Source organism: Falco punctatus (genome assembly GCF_963210335.1).
Source record: "Falco punctatus genome assembly, chromosome: 4".
Taxonomy (NCBI): Eukaryota; Metazoa; Chordata; class Aves; order Falconiformes; family Falconidae; genus Falco; species Falco punctatus.
Window position 1 is genome coordinate 3,841,371 of NC_137583.1, and position 24,049 is coordinate 3,865,419.

The 24,049-nt window shown below is 45.3% G+C and overlaps 1 protein-coding gene and 1 long non-coding RNA gene across 8 annotated transcripts; one reads left to right on the forward strand and one right to left on the reverse strand.

Annotated features, from left to right (window-relative positions):
* Positions 1-11,445: 11,445 nt before the first annotated feature.
* On the forward strand, positions 11,446-21,299 carry CNBP (CCHC-type zinc finger nucleic acid binding protein). Of its 7 annotated transcripts, XM_080386211.1 has the most exons (6): positions 11,446-11,456; positions 12,106-12,173; positions 18,499-18,618; positions 18,890-18,984; positions 19,171-19,373; positions 20,320-21,299. In XM_080386211.1, exons 3-6 carry the CDS (start codon positions 18,516-18,518, stop codon positions 20,435-20,437), a joined length of 519 nt encoding a protein of 172 aa, XP_080242337.1. In that variant the 5' UTR covers positions 11,446-11,456; positions 12,106-12,173; positions 18,499-18,515; the 3' UTR covers positions 20,438-21,299. The 7 variants fall into 7 exon arrangements, with proteins under 7 accessions (XP_080242337.1, XP_080242338.1, XP_080242341.1 ...); XM_080386212.1 differs by lacking the exons at positions 11,446-11,456; positions 12,106-12,173 and adding an exon at positions 11,685-11,706; XM_080386215.1 differs by lacking the exons at positions 11,446-11,456; positions 12,106-12,173 and adding an exon at positions 11,685-11,706 and having other exon boundaries at positions 18,893-18,984.
* LOC308063359 lies at positions 21,099-23,936 on the reverse strand. The gene is made up of 2 exons (XR_013927933.1): positions 23,796-23,936; positions 21,099-23,716 (listed from the first exon to the last, which is right to left on the reverse strand). It is a non-coding gene; the product is annotated as an uncharacterized lncRNA (long non-coding RNA).
* Positions 23,937-24,049: the final 113 nt, after the last annotated feature.

Here is a 24,049-nt window from a genome sequence, read left to right on the forward strand (position 1 = left end):
CTAAAGGCTATTGTAAATCTGTCCACGAGATTCCTAAATCAAGGTTGTACAAGCAAACTTAACTCTAGCATGTACCACTTTTTAGAGTGCCTGGTCTGCAACCTTTTGCATGTATTCTAACAGCTGCATTTGTTTTCCAGATTAATTTTGTCTAGAAATTCACAGGCATCACCAACATTCTGCAGTTACTGTTTCTAGCAGTCTCCGTGCTTAGATACAGAGGCCTGAAGAATTAACAATTATATTCACCATACTAACGGACTGGCCAAAAGGCACTTTCCTGTCTTAGCAGGGGGAGGTTTTGTTTCATTAAATGAAAATTTAATGGAAGAGCCCACTCAGACTTTCCCTTTATACACCTACACGGAGAAGTGATTTCTGTGTCCACCAGATGACGAACGATGAGCTGTTTGATTAACATGCCTCCCCGTTCTTCCTTCAAATTGAAAACCTGTCCAGGCTTGCTGGAATCATCACCTTCAGGGAGCACAACTTCTCAGCTCCATGCAGAAGCAGTCTGGCTATCGGTCGTGGCATTGCTAAGAGATTTCAGTCATCAGGACCATTTACAACACAACTTGCAGATGTACAAAGAGTAACTTACAGTCGGGAATACAACGGAGGTCCTGCATTTCATGTCTCTATTTCAAACTAAATGCAAGGAGCTTTTAATTACTCACGTAGGCTGGCAGGAGTTTCACGACCACAAACCTGTTCATCAAGTTGACTAATTAACGTACTTGTTCCTGAGTGTTCCAGTGTCAACGTTAGTCGCTGTATGAATGTTTGTAGCAATAAAAGGATCAGGCAACACCCAAGGTCATTTCCAACTCAAAATATGAAAACACGTTCTTGATGTACTTTCCATTTGCTATTGCCTTTACCACTTTTCCCACTTTGAAGCTGACTGAGAGCTGCTTCCAGGAAAATAATCACGACCCTCCCTAGTAGATAATGTGTTTCATCCTGGCACACAGTGAAGAAAAATAATATCCTCTTTCTTTAAAGGCAGAAATCAGTTAATTCTCTCTATTCTTCAGTTTTCAGGAGCATCTGATTTTTCTAATTTCACACATAACCTCCTTTTTCATATTTTTTGCTAAATACCAGTACTGTGCAAAATTCAGGCTCACATGGATAAAACATGCTTCTAGATGACTCGTTTTATTAGTATGATCAACCTTGGAGATGGATGTTTATGATATAATTATGACTAGACTTTCAGTTGCCTGAGTCTTAATGGAAGAATTTTTTTAAATAAGACTTTAATATGAAGTGTACTTATTAAAGTTGGTGATAATGCTAATAATCTGAAGCTAAGATGAGTTCTTGCATATTTAATTACTATAGTATGATATTATCAAGTAGGACGCCAGTGAGGAAAAACAAACCACACTTCTGAGCAAAGACAGGCTTTTTACTGCATTGTATTGAATGACGAATGTTGTAAACAAATAGCATTTCTGCATCATTCTTAGGTACCTCTATCTACTTTTATAGTGTTTACATACAAAACAGGCATCATATATAGTACATGTTGTACAATCAGCTTGGAATTAGAAATGTCTTGAAAACCAAGTGTCTGCATTCTGAAGTCCGTATGCACAATTTGATATCACTTGCCAAATATACCAGTGATGCTTAAATCACTCATGTAGTTGACTGGGAATCCCCTTTTAGAGTATAAATAAACACTTTATTTCACCCATCTGTATCTGACATTGGGAAAGAAACCTTGCTGGCAGCTCTCTTAAAAATTACATTATAGGTAGTATATTCCTGCTTTTTACTATCCTTGTAAACTCTTCTAAAAGAACTAGAATCAGGATACTGGCCAAATCAAATTAACAAAGCTTTTAAGCAGATCCTGTTTTCTACCCAAGGAACTATACTTCACCAGTGATCCTGTTCATTTTCTGTAGTTGTGGCACCTGGGGACATGGTTTAGTGGCCGACTTGGCAATGCGGGGTTAATGGTTGGACTCAATGACCTTAAAGGTCTTTTCCAACCTAAATGATTCTATGATTCCATTCCCAAGATGTTGTAAAGCTGGGCCACCACTGGGGAAAAAAAAAAAAAAAAAAAGCCTTAAAAATGTGAAGTTTCATTGCTTGTGTCACGGGATAAGAAACTGAAGCAGCATTACCACATGTTCTGAAAGACTTAGATATATTCTGACTCCTCCATCACTCTTAACTTGAGACTAGTATCTTCAAAAGATCATTTACTATTTTGTGTTACAAAGTCATCTAGTATTTAGCCCATACTTCAGGCAGATTTATTCCTCTCTTCCAAATGGGTATCCCTTTTTATTGGGCACTGGATTCTTTCCCTCACTACAAACGAGCTCTCCTCGAGCAGCAGACTAGATGACAGTGACTTTTCACTCCTGTTCCTTATAGTGCAGCTTGGTCAAGCTACAGGACATGCAAAAGGAAGATCTTTCTTTTAATGATCTGTTTCAACCAGTTTGTGATATAACAGTGCTTAATCCTGTAATTTTAATAATAGTATTTTTCCATTATGAGCCATGTAAGCCGCTTTTCTGAAATAAAGGACCAGCGATACATTGTCCTGTTGTGGCGCCGACAAAAGCAAGATGGGAGTTTAGTTACAGGTTGCAACCTTATGTGCAATACTTGGGACAAGAATCTTTTGCACTCTGTAATTCTGAAGTCGTACAAAATGTGTAAATGAGTTTTCCAGCTGCTCCAGAGAGACCATCTGGGAAGAAAAAACATCCAGTGAGACAAAATCTCACTGCATACAGCATTACAAAATAGAAATAACCAGCTTCTCTAAAGGTCTGATGCTTGAAAACCTGCCTCAGTTTCCCCTGAATACAGGTTTAAGGAATTCCAGTGTTAGGAGTGCATACAGTGGAGGCTGATGAGATAAATATATGAAAATCCAGGACTGGCCTTCACAGTGTGCTATGTTGACACAGCCCCTGATCTAAAAATCACCGTCCTGGCTGCGCTGAGTCCCTTTAGCTTTCACACCTGCAGGTACCCACCAAGAGACATCCAAACAGCCTGAAGTGTGCTGGACGTCTGACAGACCAGAGTGATGGCAGTGTGTGTTCTGCCTGTCTGTGCCGCAGGAACAGAACCAAAGTTCTTTACTTTATCACCCCGTTTCATCGTATCCCGCAGCACCCCTGCTTCTCCCCAATCAATGTGAGGACAACACCCACCGTGCAACACGCCTCCTGTCTAGACTGTATTTGCTGCACACCAGTGCATCTCCACCAGCCCTTCTGCACCCCCCCCGGCGCCGAGCTGTGGCTCCAGCTGCCAAGTTGAGTAGTAGAACTGGATGTATTTAGGGTGAGAAGGAAGGGCTTTTAAGAAAACAGTGCACTTGCAAACATATTTTGAAAGGTCAAATGTTAATTGGAAGGCCTTTCTGCATTCATACCATGAATGAGTTCATGTAGAAGTATTAAGGTAAACTATAACCAGACAGAGCGATTTATAGATTCCCTAAGACTAATGCACCACAACACTTTATGAATAAACAATTCAAAAAGCTGGAAAGCAGAAGAACATTATTTATCTATATAGAGAGGATCACACCTATTGTGAATTATGAACTATGAATTTATATAGCAGACCATATGTGCTCACCAGTAAAACCTTTCCTGAATTTCAAGACTGAGGTGGCTATTTACTAAGTTAAATTTTACACATGTTAATGAGAAGCCTAGGAAATTAAGATAGTTCCTTCCTAAATGCACTTGCAGGCCCTGAAAGCAGCCCTGACCCTGGTGCAGCAGTAGTGCAGAGCACGTGCAGAGCTGAGAAGCTGGCACAGGGCTTGGCTCACAAAGGTGGCCCTAAGTCAGGTTACACTCCGAGTCTGGGGGTGCAGGACCACTTGCCCACTTTCTCACAGCCAGCGAACCCCAGGGCCTCTATGTCTTTGCCACGTCCGTTTGCATTGCTGGGACTGAAATCCTTAAAACAACTTGAGAAGATCCCAGCAGGAGAAGAGCAGAACCTGGGTGTATGCACTGAGAAGAAAAAGATGCTTCATGGTTTTAGGATGATGTCACTCACTAAAACCTTGCATTGAAGCTGACAATTTTTATCTAATTCATATGGAATTGACAAGAACAGAGTGGAAGTCAGAACAACTTAGAAGAGTTTTTACTTATAAATCTTCACCTTTACAATTCCAGACAGTATGTTTGTGCTGCTGGTGAACCTCACAGTCTCTGGGCTTTTTTTAACCTTTAACATTGCCTCACCTGTATTATTGCTGTGACTTCTAGCATACAACATAATTAAAGCAACTCCATTAACTCAGCCCTGCAGAGTACCTGACATACACATCTTTATCAGAACTCTTAATTCTGATACGTCTGCTCTGATGCTTTTTTCTACCTTCAAGCCAAGTACCTTTTTATGACCTTTTACTCATCCTCAGCTTATAGTTTCTCATGCAATTAAAGTGAGACATGCCTATTTTTAGCACATAAAAATATTCTAGGAACTACAGAACTGTTTGCCATCTCTGTTGGTAGTGACTGATTGTTTTCATTTGTTAGTTGGTTGAAATTAGTGTGGAATTCAGTTATCTTTTTGTTGTTGATAATGTTTACAGTTTTTGGATAATTTCTGCCTTGACTGTGAGTTATTTGTGCTCCTTCCTGACAGGCACACCCCCTAACCTTGCTTTGCACAGCTTTAAGCGAACATGTCTTTTAGCCGTCTTTTGGCTATCGAAAGAGGCTTCATGATAATTATGTCTGTATTTCTACCTAATATTTAACAAAGCTAAAATGATGCTGTCATTTTCACATCCACATTTCAATAAGAGGGGGGATAACTTCACTTAACTTGCTCTCATATATGCTCTGCACTGTTTCAGGTAAAACACCACATTGGAAAAAACAATAAAGCAGATAAATCTCTGTAATATTAACACAATTTTTTTTCCATTAGATATCTATCTTTCTACGATGAATTTATGTCTGAAAGGAATGTGGCTATAACATTTTCCATTAAATTATGCTGCTAAATCTTTCTTGGCAAAGATTGTGATAAGGTGAAACAGCTCAATTGCTTGATTGACAGATTATTCCAGTAATAATATAGAGGGGGGAAATTTTCTACTCCTTATTTCAGTAATGAGTTGTAGGGGTGGGGGAAAGTTTTAATCCTTTTTGCTCTGGCAGGCTGCAAACAGGACACCAGATGGGATGTATTTAATAAATAAACACTGCAAAGTCTCTGATCCACCTACAGCCAAGTCGTTACTCAGCCTCCTCTTACTGAAATCTTTTGGAGTCTAGTCAAGTACAGATAAAGAGCTCATTTCATTTTTGGATCCAAGCTGAGCATTGCTGCATCCAAACTAGGTTAGGAACCCGATACTGGGGAGAGGTGGGAGTGTGAAAGGACAAAGAAGCTTTGCTTTTGTACTCCTCTTCCAGACTCTAGTTGTCTTGCAGTCAAGTTATAACAGTTTATTTTCTCTGCTGACAGTTGTCTCCTGAAAACTTACAAAGCTGTTCCAGCATTTGGGCTGCCACTGCGCTCTTGACATATTCTTTTCCTAAGAATCTCTTTCTTGCCCAGAGTCAACTGGAGCAGCCATGTGAGGATGCCCTCTAAACAAGGTAAAACCTCTGGTGTCCAGTTACAGTTGCTTGACAGCAAACATTTGCTGATACAAGATGGGTTGATTCTTTATCCCAAATGTAGATGTCACAATCCATTCTGCACAGTTCAGTACAGTTGCCCTGCAAAGAAAAGGTTTGGCTACTGGCTCTGATACTCTTCTGGAATTGCCGATCAGGAGGCACCCTGTCGAAGTAAACAGAATTGCACAAGCACGCAACTGATAAACACATTGGAAGACGGGCTCATGTAGTTCAATCATGTGAAATTGATAATTATTTTTAGTTGTATTTGTAATAAAACACTACATAGAGATTTTCTGTCACTGGTTCCCAGTCAGCAAAACTTAAATTTTAGAATCAGTTGTGTAAATCACTGGGAAAACTGAGAAAAGCGTTTGAAAGCGAGCGAACAAGTACCCAGGGCTACAGATTGACTGCAGCAGATGCCTGAAGATCAGACAGCTGATAACATACTTCAGCGTGCGTCAATTCATTCACCGGTACAATCAAGGGTGCCTCCTGACCTTGGCTTTACATTGTAACATTTAACCTTAGGGCACCACACAAAAATAGATGCAGCAGTAGTACAAAATCTGACCCTGTAGTTGAATATCCCATTTTAGAGGGATACCAGAACTCCATCAAGACTGTGTACACGTAAACATCTACTATTATTATCATGGCATAGCGCCCAAGCTACTTTACACTTTGGGTTATATAAGTTATTGTTCACTTTTTTATGTGTGTGGTCTAACAGGCATCCTTCAGCGAGGACTGCGCCATCATGCGCTGTGTCATTCCTTTAAGTCCCATACAGACCATCAAATATTAGTGTGATTTTTAGCGCTGTAGTCACCTTAACAGACATAACAATGGACTGAAATAGTACAACTGCCAGTGTGATAAAAGAAAATGATAGCTTGAAGATGTATATAGCACAAAATATTAGTCTACTGAGCAGCTGGGACCCAGTAGGTTATTCCATAGCTTGCTTTAAAAATAAAAGAAGAACAGAGAAAAGAGGTTTGGGTGCTTTTTTCATCTCAAAGACCATGCTTTAGAGACAGTTGAGACATTTTCCCACTGCATCTCAGTCTGGCACACTGGCCGTTGGATGTGTTGGATATGAGCTCGTGGTGCCTTCATATGCAGGTTGTATCTTCCCATTTTCACGTGACACCAATCTGCTGCTTCAGGCCATGTGCCATAACTGAGTCCTGAAGACTTCTGCCCTCCTTTGTACCACGTAAGCACTGGCTTTTATTCCACAGGACATTCTGAATAACCAATTTCATACAAGTTACAAACTTCACTGAACACTTAGAAAACCTGTCTGCCTAATGAAGTCACCTGTATCATCAGCAAAAAACAATGGAGTAACTCTTAAAAATACATTACATCTTAAAGACACGGCAGTCCTAAGCACATTTAATAACGTCAGGGCCATGAGTGTACTAATAGACTTTAATTGCTTTCACCACCTCCTCCTGGTGCTCCCACCTGCACCCCTGCCCACGGGCACGCCTCGGCTCCGGGCCCTCAGCCCCTGCCTGAGCTATGGGGGGTGCTGGTCCCCAGCTCCATGCGCACCTGTGGCGCGGCCACGGCTGTGCCTGCCCATGGACCTCTGTGGTCCCAGCCCGGTCTTCCTCGTGCCTGGCAGTCACCGGATGGCAGCTCCCTCTGTTTACTGCCACTGGACTTGATCCTGATCTGCAAATTGATTTCCTGGCATCGCCTCAGACCTGCCTCCTCCTCATGAGCTTGTCTGATGATCTGGACTCATGGCTGATCCCAGCTGCCATCCCTGGGCTTGCCCTGCCCGTGTGCTGTGGGGCTGGGTCCTGCCACCTTGGGACCTCCGAGGCTCCTGGCTCCTTGCCCCCTGGGGAGCAGCTGGCCCTCACTGGTCCCTGCCAAATCATACATGCATTGCTGCATATATCTATACATCTATCAAAAAATATTTACAGAGCGTAGAGTAGTTTTCCAGACATATTTAAGGGTTTCATTTTCTTTGGAGAAACAGAAGGATGACTGTGTAGCTGGACTTCTCTGTTAGCAAAGGAAGTTCTTGTTGCCTGACTAAATGTGCGTATCTGTATGACAGTCATGAGCTAACTAATCATTCTTGTATTATTATATACATCAAATAGGTAATTATTTGAAAACTCATCAGCTAATTATAACAAATAAAAAAGAACCGAGCATCTGGAATCAGTCAGTATGATTGCTTTTTTTCAGTCAGAATAATTTTACCCTACAAGACTGTATGTAGCTAATTTAGCATAGACATACTCTCTCTCTAAGAAAAAAAGAACATACAAGCCTATGAAATAATTCAGCCATGAAGCTTGAATATAAATATGAACACTTTATAAAAGAAGCAGGCAGATCTTTCCAGTTATCTGTTGCATCATCCAGGAGGTTATGCCATCCATATTTCAGAATTTCTCCTAAGATCACCACCAAAGCTTCCTGAACTGTCGTTTGTGTGGACAAGCATTAACCAGAACCAGTCTTTCCTTTCCCAACACAGCTGCTGATTTCACTGGGTGTTTTATCAGGCCTCTTTTCAACAGCCAGTTGACTATGACTTCTTTAGAAGAAATAAATATACAGTGCTGACTGAAGACTCACTCTGTTTCTTTCAGCGACGGATGATTCCTTTTTTTCAGGAGTGATCTTGGTGGACGTTGCTGACCCAGTGGGCTTAAACCAGGCAAAACATGCCTCTCTTACGTGACACTGCAATACAGAATGTCACAAGCCATCTATGATCTTAGTGGGATAACATCACTTGCCGACCTTTGAAAACACTTTCTCCCTTTGTTTTTCTTATACTTTTGGAACTAAAATTTACTGACAAGGCTAGGGCAAAGCGTTCAGGGGCAGAACTGTGCGAAGATAGGTGTGTGCTCCTGCTCTGCTATGGCCTCCTGCTGGGGAAACGAATGGCTGGGGACAGGGGATGGAACGGGCCACAGCTACCCATTGTTCTGAAACTGCTGCTGACACGTTGTTTCCAACTAAACCATACTCCAAAAGCAGTTTCTCTTTTAAATGTTTAACGATCCACAGCAATTATTTTAGGTGTCCTTGGGTTTGAAAAATCCCACGTACAAAATGAAGTAAGATTTACTTAACAATAAAATTACGTGGCTGAGAAGCAACGACAATTGCCCGGCAACTGAAACAGTTTCCTACCCACGTGTCCATCCACTCAGAGGAAAACAACGCGAGAACATTTGTTGCAAAATGTGATTTGTTCATTTATTTAGTCTTAAAATGTTTTGGCTCTTCATCCAACACTTCGAAGAACTGTGTTAGGAAAGATACATTGCTGAAACAAAAGATTACCTTCAACTATTACTGTACTTGAACTCCTTTGAGCACTGTTATTCATAAATTGTTCTCAAGGCTTGGGATTTTGGGGGCAGAGCTAACACAACAGAGAAGCCTGGAACTGACATAAGATTGCCTTTTCATTGCGCATGAGGAATTTTAAGACTTTGTACTTTTACCTTGTTTTCTGTCTACGTTGTTTTCTATAGGAAGTACTGACTGAGCCAGGAACAGATGTCATGCCTCACCTTTGTTCTTTAACTGCAAGACTATCCCTTGCCTAAATATCAAAGAGAAACCGGCAAAACAAGAATCACAAGCTTTATTAAGATACAACAAGCCAAATTAATTCTTGAGGTAAGCACGTGAACCAAATGCTGTTAGAAGACTCTCCTAATCTGCTGGGGGAAAATTTCATCCATTATTATGAAACATAGCTAAAAATATTCGATATTATAAGAACACTGGAACTGTATTTGTGGCAGTACACTTCAGAGAGGATGATTAGTTGATTTGTCACTGGCAGTAACACTTCTTGAGTAATGCGTTTTTACTCACAGTTGACCCCGTTTCCATTTTGACTAAGGGAGAGTCCAGGATACGATTTGAAACTCCTTCAAGTAAAGTAAACCGTTTTGATCTGTTCAGGGGAATTGACTGGCTCTATCAGTCACAGAAGCTTTCGATGACAGCAAGCCTACAGATTGCCACCCAGGTTAACCTTGGAGTTTCCTAGCCTCATGGATGGTACCAGAAGTACAACCAGCAAAAACACAAGAAAAAGTTAGAAAAGTCGTATCACAATTGTTTTGTCAGTCTGAAATTGCTGAGTTCTGTTACAAAGACTCAGAGAGAAGCCAGGTTCTAGTACTTTAAAAAAAGTAAAGATTTGATGAAAAAATGTAGGCTGTACGATTTTCTCTCTGCAATCTTTCTCAGTGGCATGATTCTGTTGTTTGGTTGGGTTTTTTTAAGGCAGTGTAGGCACGCTGGTGATTTAGAAGCTCTGAGCACTTCCTTAGCTAACACAGATTTTCTTCCCTTTATCACCTGAAAAGAGTAGTCATCAAAACTAAAAGTACAACTACTTGTGAACAGGATTGTAATGTATCCGAGGCAACCAAGGGCTATGAAAATTATGCTGAACTATGACAGAAGAGATGAAAAAAGTAATTAATGGGCAGAAACGTTATTATGAGTACAGATCTTGTTGGCAATGTTGATGTTCTGACATTGCTGTAAAACAAACACCAGAACGAGAGCTGGCAAAAGTTTTAGCAAGACATTCTAGGGTCACATGCAGAGGTAGGCCTGACGGGCTCGGCCCCTTTTGGAACCTCGATGCTGACTCAATCCGGCCTGGTTTAGTTCTGGAGAAAACACGGCATATTATACACCACACAACACAGACATGCAAATACAGCACACAAAACACAAATAAACCCGAGTCCCTCTCAAATAAACTGCACTTAACAACACGGAGGAAGAGACATACGTTGTTACTCATACTCTAATAAAAGAAACCTAACTCCAGTGCTATAATATTAGATTTACAGCTTGAGAAAAGGTCAATCCGAGGCATCTCCGTGACGCGCCTCACGCCGTGGTTTCAGGCCTGGGGTGTGGTGGGCAGGGGACGCGCATTTCAACGTAAAGCTGAAAAGGCAGAGTTTTAAAGAGAGCGGTAACGGTAACGGCCAGCCGAGGGGAGCGGCGGTGGGTGCTGCGGGGGTGCTGCACTTCCCAGGGCGTTCGCGCAGACGTGGCCTGGGCGCAGCGCTCAGCGCTGATGGGTTTGCAACATTTCTAGGCAAAAGGGAGAGGGTTTACATAAAAGTTCGCATGGCCAAGTACTAAACGCAGTGGCCACAGAGTACTAGACTAAGTAGCAGTATTACTTATGAGATTAGTGTGAGGCGGATTATAAGAATGTAATTGTGTCAGTAGCTCGACAAACATTTTCCGTCGTGTGTCTGTAATGTGTTTAAATACCAGAGCACGGATCACCGGCACTAATGAGGTTATGGGGGTCTGGCAATAAGCGCGGTTATCCCCTGAGAGGCGCCCCCGGCCCGCCCCAGCCCGCGTCCACCATTTCCTAGCGCTGCCGGCGGCCGGGCCCAGCCGCCCCGCCAAGATGGCTGCCGCGCCGGCGGGCCCGCGGCGTGCCGGGAGGAGGGGCCCAGCCCCCCGCCGCAGGCTGGCACGGCCCCGCCGGCCTATGCCCCGAGCCTCAGCCCGGTACCGGCGGTGCTGTACGCAGAGCCCGCGGCGGGGCGGCGCAGGGAGAGCCCCGGCGGGGGGACGGGGCCGGCGGCGCCGGGGTACCGAGAGGCACAGCCCAGACCCGCGGCGGGCGGGTGGCCCGGACCGGCGCGGGGAGCAAAGGCGGCCCGGGGGCGAGCTCTCCTCGGCCTGGCACGGCGGGGGGCTGGCGGCAGCCGGCGGGGCAACGGCAGAGGGAGGGGAGGCAGGCGGGCAGCTCCCGCCGGCCGGCCCGGAGAGGGTGGCGCCGTTGCGAGCCGCCTGTCGCAAGGCCGCAGGCCCGCGGCCGTCCCGCCTGTCGCTGCCCTCCGCTGCCGCCGCCTGCTGCTGCAGTACCGGGGCGGCCCGACGGCCCCTGACGGGAGGCGTCAAGCGGGCGCCGGAGCTCCCCGCACTGCGCCCTTCGCTGGGACACCCGGCACGGGGGAGGAGGCGGCGCGGGGAGGAAGCCGGAGCTGCCTGGGCGGTGAGTCACGGTGCGAGGGGCAGGGAGGTACAGCAGAGCCTGACAGGAGCCGCTCTATCCTGCGGCGCCCTGGGAACAGCCGCGGCGCTGCCCCCCCTGCCCCCGCGAACCAGGCCGGGCCGCTGCCGCCCCTCGCCCCGCCCGCCACCAGGCGAGCGGAGAGGCTCGGTGGGCGGGCCCCGCCCACCTTTCGGCTACCGTGGTTGGGTGGCCCCATCTGCAACTCGGATTGGTCACCCGGAAAAGAGATTGGCGCCCATTGGCTGAGAGGTGCCCTCCAGTGAGCCGTGCGCAGAGTAGTAGGGAGGGGCGGGGTGATCCGGGGGGAGAGTGCGCGGGGCCGTGTGCAAACCGCGTGTGGCGCAGCCAGAAGGGACCCGGGAGCAGGCGGGCAGGGCCGGGCCGGGCAGCGCGGGGCCTACACTTGTCCGGGCGGGCCACTGCCGCAGCGGCTCCGGAGTCCTCAGGTAATGGCCGGGCCGGCCTCGGCGGCGGGGGGCGGGGAGCGGGGAGCTGCCGGGGCTGCCGGCGGGGAGCGAAGGCAGAGCGCGGGGGGGATGATGGCGCTGGCGCACTCTGGCCTAGTGCGCGGGAAAGTGGTGCCGAGCGGCCCGGCTGGGCTGGGGCGCGGTCCTTTGGCCTGGGGGCGGCGGGGGGGCGGCGGGCGGGAGCGCTGAGGGGGAGTGGGGCGGCGCGGGCCCCGCCAGGGCGGGCGGCGGGTGAGTCAGACTCCGGCGGGCGGCGCGGGGTGAGGCCGCGCTTCGGGGGGGAAGGGGGCCGGGGTGCTGGGGCAGGCCGGGCAGCAGCTCCCGCCCGGGCGGCGGCCCGGTGGCGGCGGTTGGCCGGTGGCGCCGTGTCCGGCTGGCCGGGCCTGGCGCGGGGGCGGCGGGCAGCGCTTCGTGGGGCCGGGCCGGGGAGGGGGAGGCGGCCGGGGCCGGGCCGCGGCGCGGGCCGCGCTGTGACTAACTTCCCTGTGAGTGAGCGGCCGCAGGCAGGCCGGGGAGGAGATCTGGTGAGACCAGGGATCTGGATGGAAGGTGGCTGAAATAAAACTGTTTATTCTTTTTTTTTTTTCCTTTTTAATTCTTTCCTCTCTCTTATTTTTTTTTTAAACCCGTGCTGAGCTCCCCGGCGCGGTGGCAGCGGGGCGGCTGGCGGGGCCTTGGCCGGGCGCACCACGTGGCTCCCCACGTGTGAGGCTCTGCCGGAGACAAGAGGGTCGAGGTGTTGCAACTATTTGTCTCCGACCACAGGCATGGATGGTGGCCTGCTCCAAATCCAAATGTGGCCTATAAATGGATAGGAAAAATAGCCTGTGACATCTACAGATCGTGGACTAGTGGAGCAGCCTTTTATTTAAGTTCCTGTCAGACATAGTTCTCAAGTAACCGCTGTTACTCATTTACTATTCAGAATTGTTAAAGCAGTTATTAAACTTAATAGAGTGTTTTATTTTCATTTCAGCACTTAATCAGATCCCATTGCCACACAGCGTTAGGGTTGCCTAGTCCAGTTTTCCTCCTGAGCACAAACTTGCCTAGAGAAGCAATCCTGCATCTGTCTTCAAAGGGAAGAGGTTAAAGGAGTTCACCAGGGCTGTGCAACAACTTTGAGAGTTACAGGCTTAACCTGCCATGTTTTAAAACTGATTTTGATAGTGTCTGGACTGAATTTTATGTGAAAAACTGTAAGTGTTGCTGATGTTGGTTACTTCAGGCTTAACATTTTGTACGGATAGCAATAAAAAATAAAAGGGGAAGATGGTAGAATGTGCTTATTTGGTAGATAATCTGGAGTGTCTCCCACTCTATGTTATGTTGTATGCATAGGCAGAAAGTGCTACAGAGTCACATTTTTAGTGAACTTTTGCTTTCCTGATTTGAGTCAACAAAGCTATCTCAGAATTACTAGCCTAATTGAAGTCATGATATATTTCTGGCCTCTCAGCAGGTTTCCAAGTTTTCAAGTTTTGGTTAATATTCAGCATTCTTGGAGCACCTTGGCTGTGGAGTGTATTGGGGGAGTCTAAATGGAATGTAGGGCTTGGCTTTCCACCGCTGCAAGTTTTCCTGAAGTTTCAGACTGCTGCCTTTCAGAACTGGGGTATTGTTATCTGGTGGTCAGAATGCTTAATTTTGTATCTTCTTCTAGTGAGGACAAAAGCCAGAGACAGGAGCATCACTAACTCTCTCTGTAGTATGTTTTCAGGTTACAGATGTGGAAGTTCAACCAGCTGAATACTCGGTAGCTTTTGTGAAAGTCATGTGTCTGTGTTCAATTCTTAAAATGCAGTTATTGGGAAATAAAAACTCCTCACGGGTAGCTTTTTTCTTTAAATGAGTAATATTTTGACTTCTCTTTTGAAACTAAATGCTAGAACTTCTGCTAGTAGTCCTTTCTGCCTTTCAGTTTGCTTATCTTACAGGAGGGGAAAGCTAAGCTGCCTGTTACATAGGGGTTTCACCATGTTCAGGCTGCCTTGTCAAATTCAGGTGTGGTATTGTAGGTGGATCACCAACAGCCTGGAAGGAAACTGCTGATGATCAGGTTTGCCTCTTTGGTATAGCTGACTGGCCAGAGCTCTTAAGTACGCTGGCTTTAGCAGTGGCATTTATCTAGTCTGTCCTTTGATTGAAGTAGTGAAGTCCTATTAATACTGAATAAAAGTGATACTTGCAGATGAAAAGAAGCACCTGGTAAGTATAATGAAGATAACTGCTCCTGTTATTGTTGGGCTGTTGAATTCTAAGGAAGTCCTAGTATCCAGAAAAATCCATGAGTAATCTCAGAGGTGAAGTTCAACTTCCTTTCTACTATGGGAGCCTTACTTTTTGTTTGTTAAAACAACTTCATCCTCAGAGGGCATCTAGGCTAAAAGCCATAAAAAAAGAGTGGTAGTTGTTTCCATCAGAGGGGCTACTAAACCAGGCTTGGATGTTGTTGGATCTTGCGTGTGAAGCCTGCAGATTAATAGCACATCTCCCGCTTTAAAAAGTTCTGAATGCATATTAACAGTCAAGCCACAGAAAGGCATGATCTTCCACTTAGAAGTTTGATAAAAGAGTATCACTAGAAGAATCACAAACTTTTGTTACTCTGAAGCTGGGTACTTAAGTTGTGCTTGGAAGCTTTAGATTTGATGTGAGAAACCACAGTGGTGGCACTTCCCACTTGGATCTTGGAGCTGTTTTTTTAGCAGTAGGATAATCTTACAAAACAAAATAAAATTCATCCTTAATTTTTTGCTGAATGGCCGCAGGATGATTTATTTCAACTTGAAACTACCATTACAGAGCTCTGTAGAAGGAGTTCAGATGAATGACACTTGTTTCTTTAGTAGAAAGGTAAGGTTTGAGGGCAACTGAACTTGTGTTTCTTCACAACTGTTGCAATCTAATCTGAGGCAGTGGATTAGTATCTTGCAGAATTTGACCTGGCTCAGAAATACTTAGTGAGGACATAGTTTGTTTTCTGTTACTTATTTTTGTGTCCTGGTGAGGTGAAAATATAGTTCTGTGGGCTGTCGAGGGGGAGGCAAGCTGCTTTGTGTGTGCTTTGTGTGACACAGTTGAACTGTGGAAAACACTAATAGATACAACTTCAGTGAAAACTTTCCAGGAAGACTTCAACAAGTACTGGAGGTGGCCTTGATAGATAAAAGGAACTGCTGGAAACTTGCCTGTGATGACAAAATGGAGGAGTATTGACTAATAGAGGAGAATGTGAACTTGGTTTTCACTCATGGGTGATTTTTTTTTTTCTCATGGAGGTTACTGAGTAATGTAATGGTGTCCAAACAGGCTGGAGACTACCCATTTAAGGACTTGTCTTCTGAACCAGCCTCTTCTCCTTAAAGGTGGCTGTTGGATTTCGTTTTCAGATAAAGCCTTTTATTGGTTTTAAAAACCAGTTTACACTGGTGGGCAGTTTGGTTTCATGTAAGGTTTCTTAGAATGTGGGGTGAGTAAAACCAGTGTCAGCTGCATCCACCTCTAGCTGGTGAGCTTGTTTTTGTTTCAGATCCTTTACAGGAAGAATGCAGAAGTTAAACATTAAAATACTGGTGAGGAGAAATTCCGGGCAAACTGTTTGGTACTTTTATCATATACTTAGGGTATCTGAAGATGGAGCAGCATGCTTTGTAATCGTACTTACGTGGCAGCTGTAACCTTCAAATATCTGAGTCCAGGGGGAAGAGGGGCCTTTGAAGATAAAGGGTTTTAAATGAATCTCTCTCAAATAGCCTTGAAGGATAGTTGTGCAGAGAATGTTGTTTGGCGAACTAAGATTACACAAACTGAGTAAGAAACCTAAAGCCAATTTGATGTATACCAGAGGAAAAGAAACTTCAGGTTTTCCTCTTGAGGGAGTAGTTAAAAGGGAAGCGATTTTTGAATTGGGTGTAAAACTTCTCTTTTCAGGTTCCTTTGGGGCAGTGAGTAGTGAGCTTTGGCTGTCATGCAGATCCTGACCCTCACTGGCAGATGGACAGACTAGATTCAGGCTGGCAGATCAATCTTGGTATAAAAACTTCTCCACTGTGTATCTAAAGCAGATCTAGCTCACCTATTAAGTGTTTGTCTTTTACTATATGTTAATCTGACTTTGTTAGGATCTTCATGTGGGTAACTGGTGGCAATATTTGATCCTGTCACATACTGCTGTAGTCTCAAGTTCGTGGTTTAGAATGAAAGCCTGGTAGTTAGTATCTGTAAAAGTGTTGTAAAGACTTTAGAAGAGTTAGAAGTTGTGTGAAGAATATACCTTGGTATATAACTCAGAGACCCCTGTCTTGTCTGCTTTAAATTAAAAGCAGCATCAACCCTTGTGCTTGAGCCCAGCTCCTGCAGTTGGCTTTGCTTGTGTTTTTCCTGTTCCGCAGTGTCAACATGGTTGCTATGAAAACAGGCATAAACAATAGCACACTGCCAGCTGCTGCCACCACAGTTGAATGCTCTGCACCCTTAGGTGTCCTAATAAGATGGTTTGGAATCTTTGAAGACCGAGATGAAGCAGAGAAGACAGTTACATGTAAAATCCAAGTATATCTCTGAAGTGTTCAGGCAACCAGTTGTTTTATTCTGGTTTAGATCTGTTTAAGATCATCTTGCAACCTTTCATTTGAGCACTTTGAGTGATCTGGTCGAGCTGGAAGGCAGATGTGGCATTACAGAAGTAGCATACTAAGCTTGTATCTCTTGTACTTTAAATACTGAGGGTTCTGCTGAGGTTGGAAGGATGGATAGTCACTTCTGTGCTGAAGATGATTGGAGAGAGGAACTGCTTTGAGGGAGGAGTAGCTAAAAGCTGCAGTAAGCTTGTTCAGCATTGCAGTACTTTAAATAAAAATTCATGTTTAGATGTACTCTCTCCATTTAAGAGCTAAATGCCAGGATGCCGATTCTGGTTCTTTCTTGAGGTCTTGTGTTGTTCTGACTGCTTCTGTAGTGGCTTTCTTCAAGATATAACTCGTGAATGTTCCTGGTAATCTGGGATGTTGCATGGTTTGGGGGGGAGGGAAGCATTCTAATGTGAATAGATTGTAGGGTTATGAGAGGAGGATTACCTTGATAGGGAGATTAGGTAAACTGCCAAACATACCAAATAATGATTGTTTCTCTTGGGTTGAGAATAATGAATTGGGAGAGAGCATGTGAAGCATTTAAACTTGAGGAGACTTCATCAAAACAAAGCTTGACAGAGGTATTTTTAGACCGGTGTACTTTAAACTTGTCTTCAAGCACACTTTTAAAAAAGGCTTAGATTTAAATGTTTAACTTCCTTGTTCTTCTTCTAGTTCTAGGAGTCTTGCGTAACTGTTTTACAGCTTAGGGGAGTTGTGGTACTGTGACCGCAGTCTGTTTAACCTGCCCCATCCTAACCACTGCCTCAGTGGCCTGTGGCAGACTGACTTTCTGCTCCACAAAATGCATACCTCTGTTCCCCAATATGGGCAAAAGAAGTGGTTTGTGCAGTCTCGGACAGGCATGCCTATCTGATGTTCTCCCAGCATTCTAAGGATGCTTTCCAAGTTAGCCTTCTAGATATCTGGCAAGTGTCTGGTGTCTTTTAGGGAAGCCAAATGTCTTAAACATTTTCTTTCCATGTAAACCTGGGAGTTAACCTGTAGCTCAGGCTGCATACTTAATATACTGCAGTTGTAAATCTTGTTTCTCAGAGTTTACCTGTGATATAGGTCTTAAAGAGCTTAAGTATTCAAATGTTAAACTAATGTGCTCTTTAAGGCTTTAGGTTTAATAACTGCCTATTCTTACAAGTAGCTGCTAGAATGAAGCTTGATTACTCAATAAACGTAGTTGCCAGTCAGACACTTCAAGAGAAAGCCAGGAAGAAAAAAATTTGTAGAGGGAAGTAGCTGGCTTTTGCGTTTTAACTCTGGGAAATAAGAAGGTGCATTACTGAAAGAGAACAACAGTAACCCTGGTAAGACAATAGTTAAAGGGGTCTACTTCTTTTTCTCCCCCACTACGAAGCATTTTACAAGGTCTTGAAGTGAAGACTGTCTACAAAAACTGAACAGAGGAAACACTACGTGTTACGCTGGGTTTGGGTTTGTTTTTTTTTTTTGCTGTTCAGAGCTGCCTTACTCCAGGCAAAGCTTATCCTCTACAGTGGTTTTAGTAGTCATGATCAGTATTGTAAAAGAAAGTACTGGGTAAGCCAGAAGTCCTGCTTGGTGTTCACTGTGGGAGACCTCTAAATCTCTTAATTTTAATGCAGGTTTTGGTTTGGGGGAGGAGAAGGTGTTCTAAAAGTGTCTTTCTTCCTCAGGCAGCTAATCTGCAGCCATGAGCAGCAACGAGTGCTTCAAGTGTGGACGTACTGGCCACTGGGCTCGGGAGTGCCCTACTGGAATTGGCCGTGGTCGTGGGATGAGAAGCCGTGGCAGAGGTGATTGGTTGTTGTGATTTTTCAGTTTATTTGTGTAGTAAGATCTCTAGCTGACCACTCTGTAGTCTGTAAAACTGGCTTTGTCAGTCCAAAGTGAAGAAGCTGAGACATAAACTGGTAGTAAATTTGGTTGGTTCTTACCTCTGCATAAGAATTTTGCCCAGGGCATTAAGTTAACTTGTCAATTCAGCTGGCAGTGTCCTTGATGAACTCTTAGAATATTCTGAACTTAACCCTTAAGCCTTTTTTCTCTCCTGTTACCCATTTCAAGCAGGCTTCCAGTTCATGTCTTCATCTCTCCCGGACATCTGTTACCGCTGTGGTGAGTCTGGCCACCTTGCCAAGGACTGTGATCTTCAGGAGGATGGTAAGTATCACTAAATATTCTACCTCTTCAATCATATGGACAGAGATCTGGGGTTGAAGAGAAGGATACAGTACACTGATCAAAATTCAGTAAAACATTAGCTGTACATGTCCTATATTACAAGCATGCTACATCTCACTCTACCAAGGTTTTATAGTCTTGTTTGGTATGTTTTTCTTATTGTGGAAGCCTGCTATAACTGCGGTAGAGGTGGCCATATTGCGAAGGACTGCAAGGAACCCAAGAGGGAGAGAGAGCAGTGCTGCTACAACTGTGGCAAACCTGGCCACCTGGCTCGTGACTGTGACCATGCAGATGAGCAGAAGTGCTATTCTTGTGGAGAGTTTGGACACATTCAAAAAGACTGCACCAAAGTGAAATGCTATAGGTAAGAACTGATAAGACAACTGCAAAATGTACCTTAAGTGACACATGCATTTCTGAGTCTGATTTTGGTTAGGAAACGAAGCCTAAACTTTGGCCAGGTAGCCTAGTTGTTTTAAGAGTTATCTACTGTTCAAAATGAAGATTTGTAACACCTGCTAGCCCAGTTGACTAATCAGTTCAGTGATTTGCATCTCTAGATGGCCAGAAAAATGCAGATGTTAAATCCCTTGAGCTGTACAGGAGAAAGGGCTCTATCTTTTTGTGGAAGGTAACAGGAAGTACTTGCCTGTAGCACAAATGTAAACTAGAGTTGGGTACCCTGTATCCTCTGCGGGAACTAACAAACTCCAGCTGTACAAATCAGTTGACTGGCACAGCCAGCCCCAGTGAGAATATACTTTAAATGTCTTGGTTGTAGGAACTACACATAGAAGCAGGTTTTAAATCAGTTTGAAATGCCAGCTTCAAAATGCTGCCTGGCTTTCGCATGCAGACCTGTACCAGAAACAGTGCCTTCCTGAGTGCAGTATTCTGCGCTCCTGCCAAAGTTCCCTCCTGTGGAGGAAGGAGAGAGAACATGGTATGTTTGAGTTACTACTTACTCTCAGAACAAGGCTGAACTGCAGACAGAGGCATTGAAGCAGGCAAAACCCAGCACATGGGTGGTTTGTTTTTTTTTTTTCTTTTTACCAACTTCTGTGTTTGATGTAGGGTGGTTTTGGCATATAGTGATTAGTGCGAGTTGAGGAGTTGGGGAACAGTTCCTTGCTCTGGTGAGGACAGAAGCTTGCCTTGTCAAAGAATTTTGGAACACTAAAACAGAAGTCTTTGAGTGCAAGAACTAGTGTTGTGTGAGGTTTAAGTAGATGATGTACCTGACAGAATAGGATTGCTTTTCTGACTTGACTTTTTCTGGATGTCTTTGATAAATCATTTGTTTTTTCCAGGTGTGGTGAAACTGGCCATGTAGCCATCAACTGCAGCAAGACCAGTGAAGTCAACTGCTATCGCTGCGGCGAGTCAGGGCACCTTGCACGAGAATGCACAATTGAAGCTACAGCCTAATTATTTTCCTTTGTCGCCCCTCCTTTTTCTGATTGATGGTTGTATTATTTTTCTCTGAATCCTCTTCACTGGCCAAAGGTTGGCAGATAGAGGCTACTCCCAGGCCAGTGAGCTTTACTTGCCGTGTAAAAGGAGGAAAGGGGTGGAAAAATCAACTTTCTGCATTTAACTACAAAAATGTTTATGTTTAGTTTGGTAGAGGTGTTATGTATAATGCTTTGTTAAAGAACCCCCTTTCCGTGCCACTGGTGAATAGGGATTGATGAGTGGGAAGAGTTGAGTCAGACCAGCAAACCCTCTCTGGGTTACATGGAAGTGATCCTATGCAGGAGGAAAGAAATTCTGGAAGTGTCTAAACTTCCTCATAACTTTAATTTTATTACAATGGCCTTGGATTGTCTGACCTCAGTAGCTGTTAACACCAAGTAATATCTGTATCGGGCCCTACCTAGAGCATATAGCTGAGTGGGAGTAAACAAACAAGATGCACATGCCTGTTCATGGCCATGAGAGAGAGAGAGAGAAATCGGGAATAAACTTAAAAGTAACAGTAATTCAGTCAATGAATGTTCATGTTGGAGATACAGAACGTAATGGAAAGCTTTTGAGTAAATATTTCAAAGTAAATCTGAAACCCAGACATCAGTGCTCATAGCATATACAATTTGGAGCTATTCAGGAGTTGCAAATAAATGCATTTTCACAGAAAGCAAGATGTTATTTTTGTATACTATATCACTTAGACAACTGAGTTTCATTTGCTTGTAATCAGTTTTTAAAGTAAGATGGTAAAAGCAATTGAAGTCCTAGAACATAGAAAATGTAATTTTAAACTATCAATAAAGCTGGAGGAGGAAGGGGAGTTTGGCTAAAGTTCCTTTTGTTTATTTTTGGTTTTCATGTACACAGTGCAAAATAACATATTAAAAAGGGGTATGTGGAGGTGTAAAAAGTTTTAGTTTGGACTTTTCTTTTGTACTGTCTTTATGTTAAGTCTCCATCAGGTAGCGTCAAACTGTAAATATGTCAAATACGCAGCCGTTCTTCCAGGCTGCTGTGGATCTGTGTATGCTCATGCGAATGGGTTGTGTGGGCTTGTTTCATCCCTGCCCAGGCACTTGAAGCCGTTCCTTTAAAACCTTTGAAGAAGGCCCAGCAGTTGTTGGGGGTGCTGTGGGCTCCAGGGCCGGAGCAGTTTCACGGTCTGGTAGCAGCACCTCAGCCTTCACCGGTGTTACTGCACCAAGAGCTGTCTTGTCCCACGCCCCGTGTTACGGGCACTGCCCGTTCCTGCACGTTCCAGTGTGCTGGTTGACTGAGGCTTAGTAAATGGTTAGAAGTCACTGTCGGCTCCCTTCTCATCTGTATCCTGAGCACGTCCACTCAGTGAATAAAGTCGTCTTGACGCGCAAGAAAAACAAGGGCAGGAGTTCTTGACTGCGGCGTGCCTGGCTGTGAGGCAGGGCTGGAGAAGGGGCGCCTGCAGTGCTGGGCAAAGCTGGAGGTACCTCGAGCGCTTGGCTGCCTTCAGGAGCGCTGGCAGGTCATCTGGAATCTGCCCAGCTGCGCCGGGGGTGTGTGCTGTAGGCTGCTTGTGTTTGCATCCTCACACCCAAACCAAAGGCTTTCCTTTGAAGTCCCAAAGTGGTTTTCATAGGCTCTGTGTGCTACAGCACTGGGAAAAAGGGCCTGCGATGCTTGGGCGATGGGGTGTAGGTCCTGTCAGAGAGGAGAAGCACCAGGCTCAGCTGTGCTGGAGTGAAACCGAATTGGCTCCTTTACTTGTCTTCTAGCTCTTCATTGACAGTTAACCCGTTGTAGCGCAGTAAGGTTTTCAGTTGTTTCAGAAGCCAGGCTGTTAAAGGTGATGGATGCAGTGGTGCCCCTGAAGGCTGTGGTCTGCCAGGAGCAACTTCAGCCTGTGGCTTTCAGCAGATGAGCACGTAGGTGAGGCTTACAGAGCAGCAGTGGGACCTCTGCAGTTGATGAAGTGGCAGATCCCAACGAGAACTGGTGCCTGGGAGCGTGTGGTGCCTGATAAGCTTCAGGTTGTTTCAGGAAATCTGATGCCTAGAAGGTGGGTGTCCAGGAAAGCTGGCGGTTGTAGCTGCTGAGTTGCATCAGGTGAACTGATGGGATTGCTGCTGTTCTGCGGTGGGCTGCTGTAGCCATTAGAGTTGCTTAGCATTTAATGAAGATTTAGAACTAAAGCTTTCAGCCTGGGTTTGGTGTTCAAAGCCTGTGGAAAACATTGAGCCGTAGTTCAGGGAGAAGGAGGAGATTGCTGGGGAGGAGCAGTGAGTACAGGGCGGTAGAAGGCCCGTGGCTTGGCTGGCAGCAGCCGACCTGAGCCGGTCCTGCTGCGCAGGCAGAACCGTGGACCGGCAGAACCGTGGGCCGAGGTGCCTTTATTTAAGGTACTTCACTAGGGAATGTTCTTGCGGTACTTTGCCTAAGCAGAAAAAAATTCCAACTATTTGCTTCTGCCTGGTCAGCGTGACATAAAAGACGTAGAAGGAACCGAGTGTAAAACCGAAGGGAGGTGGCGGCAGCCACTGCACCTGGTCCCGGTTGCTCCTGGGCTCCACGCGCCGAGCAAAGCCTTCCTGCTCCCGTGGAGCCATGGGCTGGGGAAGGGCTTCTGTTGGGGCTGGAGTTGTGCGGGGGTTTTGAGCGGCGTGTGTGTGTGGTTGGTTGCTTTTAATAGCTGCTGTTGGAGCATGAATGTACTTCTGTGTCTTAAAGGCGGTTGCCAAAACCCTCATAAAATCCACACTTGAAACGCGTGGGTTGCCGTGGGGTAGTTCAGGTCACCTGTTCTCCCTCAGCCTCATGGCAGGTTGGTATAAATTAACTGAATCTTTACATATAATTATCTTAGTTCAACAGTAACAAAGCATGAAGCTCTGTGATTACAAAGAGTTTGGGGCTTAACCTGTAGCTAAAGAACTGCTCTGTCAAAGACCTGCCGGTGCTGGCGATGTCTGTAGCCGACTTCCCCGCTCCTGTCGAACGTGGTGATGAAGCTGGGTTACGCAGCTCCTGCAGCTCCTGCTTCTTGGTGCTCAGGTGCTTAACTGCTGCGTTACTACCGCGGAGCTGTTTCGGTGTGTCTGAAAAGTGGTGGTGGTCTCCGAGAGCGCGGTCTCTTTTTTTTTTTTTTTTTTTTTTAACAAGAGACGGGATGTAACTTCAAAAGGAGAAAAGGATTCCAGCTAAGGTGGCTCTTCCAAGTCATCGTCCTGTGGACAACAGCCAGGAATGTTGCTGCTGCGTCACCTGTCAGTTGTTTCAAAGCGAGTGAGATGAGCAAGCAAACGGGGATCTCACAGACTGGGGGCACTGGGAAGACTCAAACCCGCTATTCTGTCCCTTCCGTGTTAATCTTTCCCGCTGTACCCCATCGGTTTTTGAAGACCCGTCCCATGATGCGCTCCAGGGGCTGGCGCTTTCTGGAAAGGGAAATTTTATTTTATTAAAATTACCGGGAGTCGTTGAAGATATTCTCACTGAAACCAGTCCTCCCAGTGTGGTTTTTAGAGCAGCTAGGGAGGGCGGCTGCGGTCGCCCCGGTGGGCTCGGCGGGGGGCGCGGTGCTGGGGGGGCCGATCC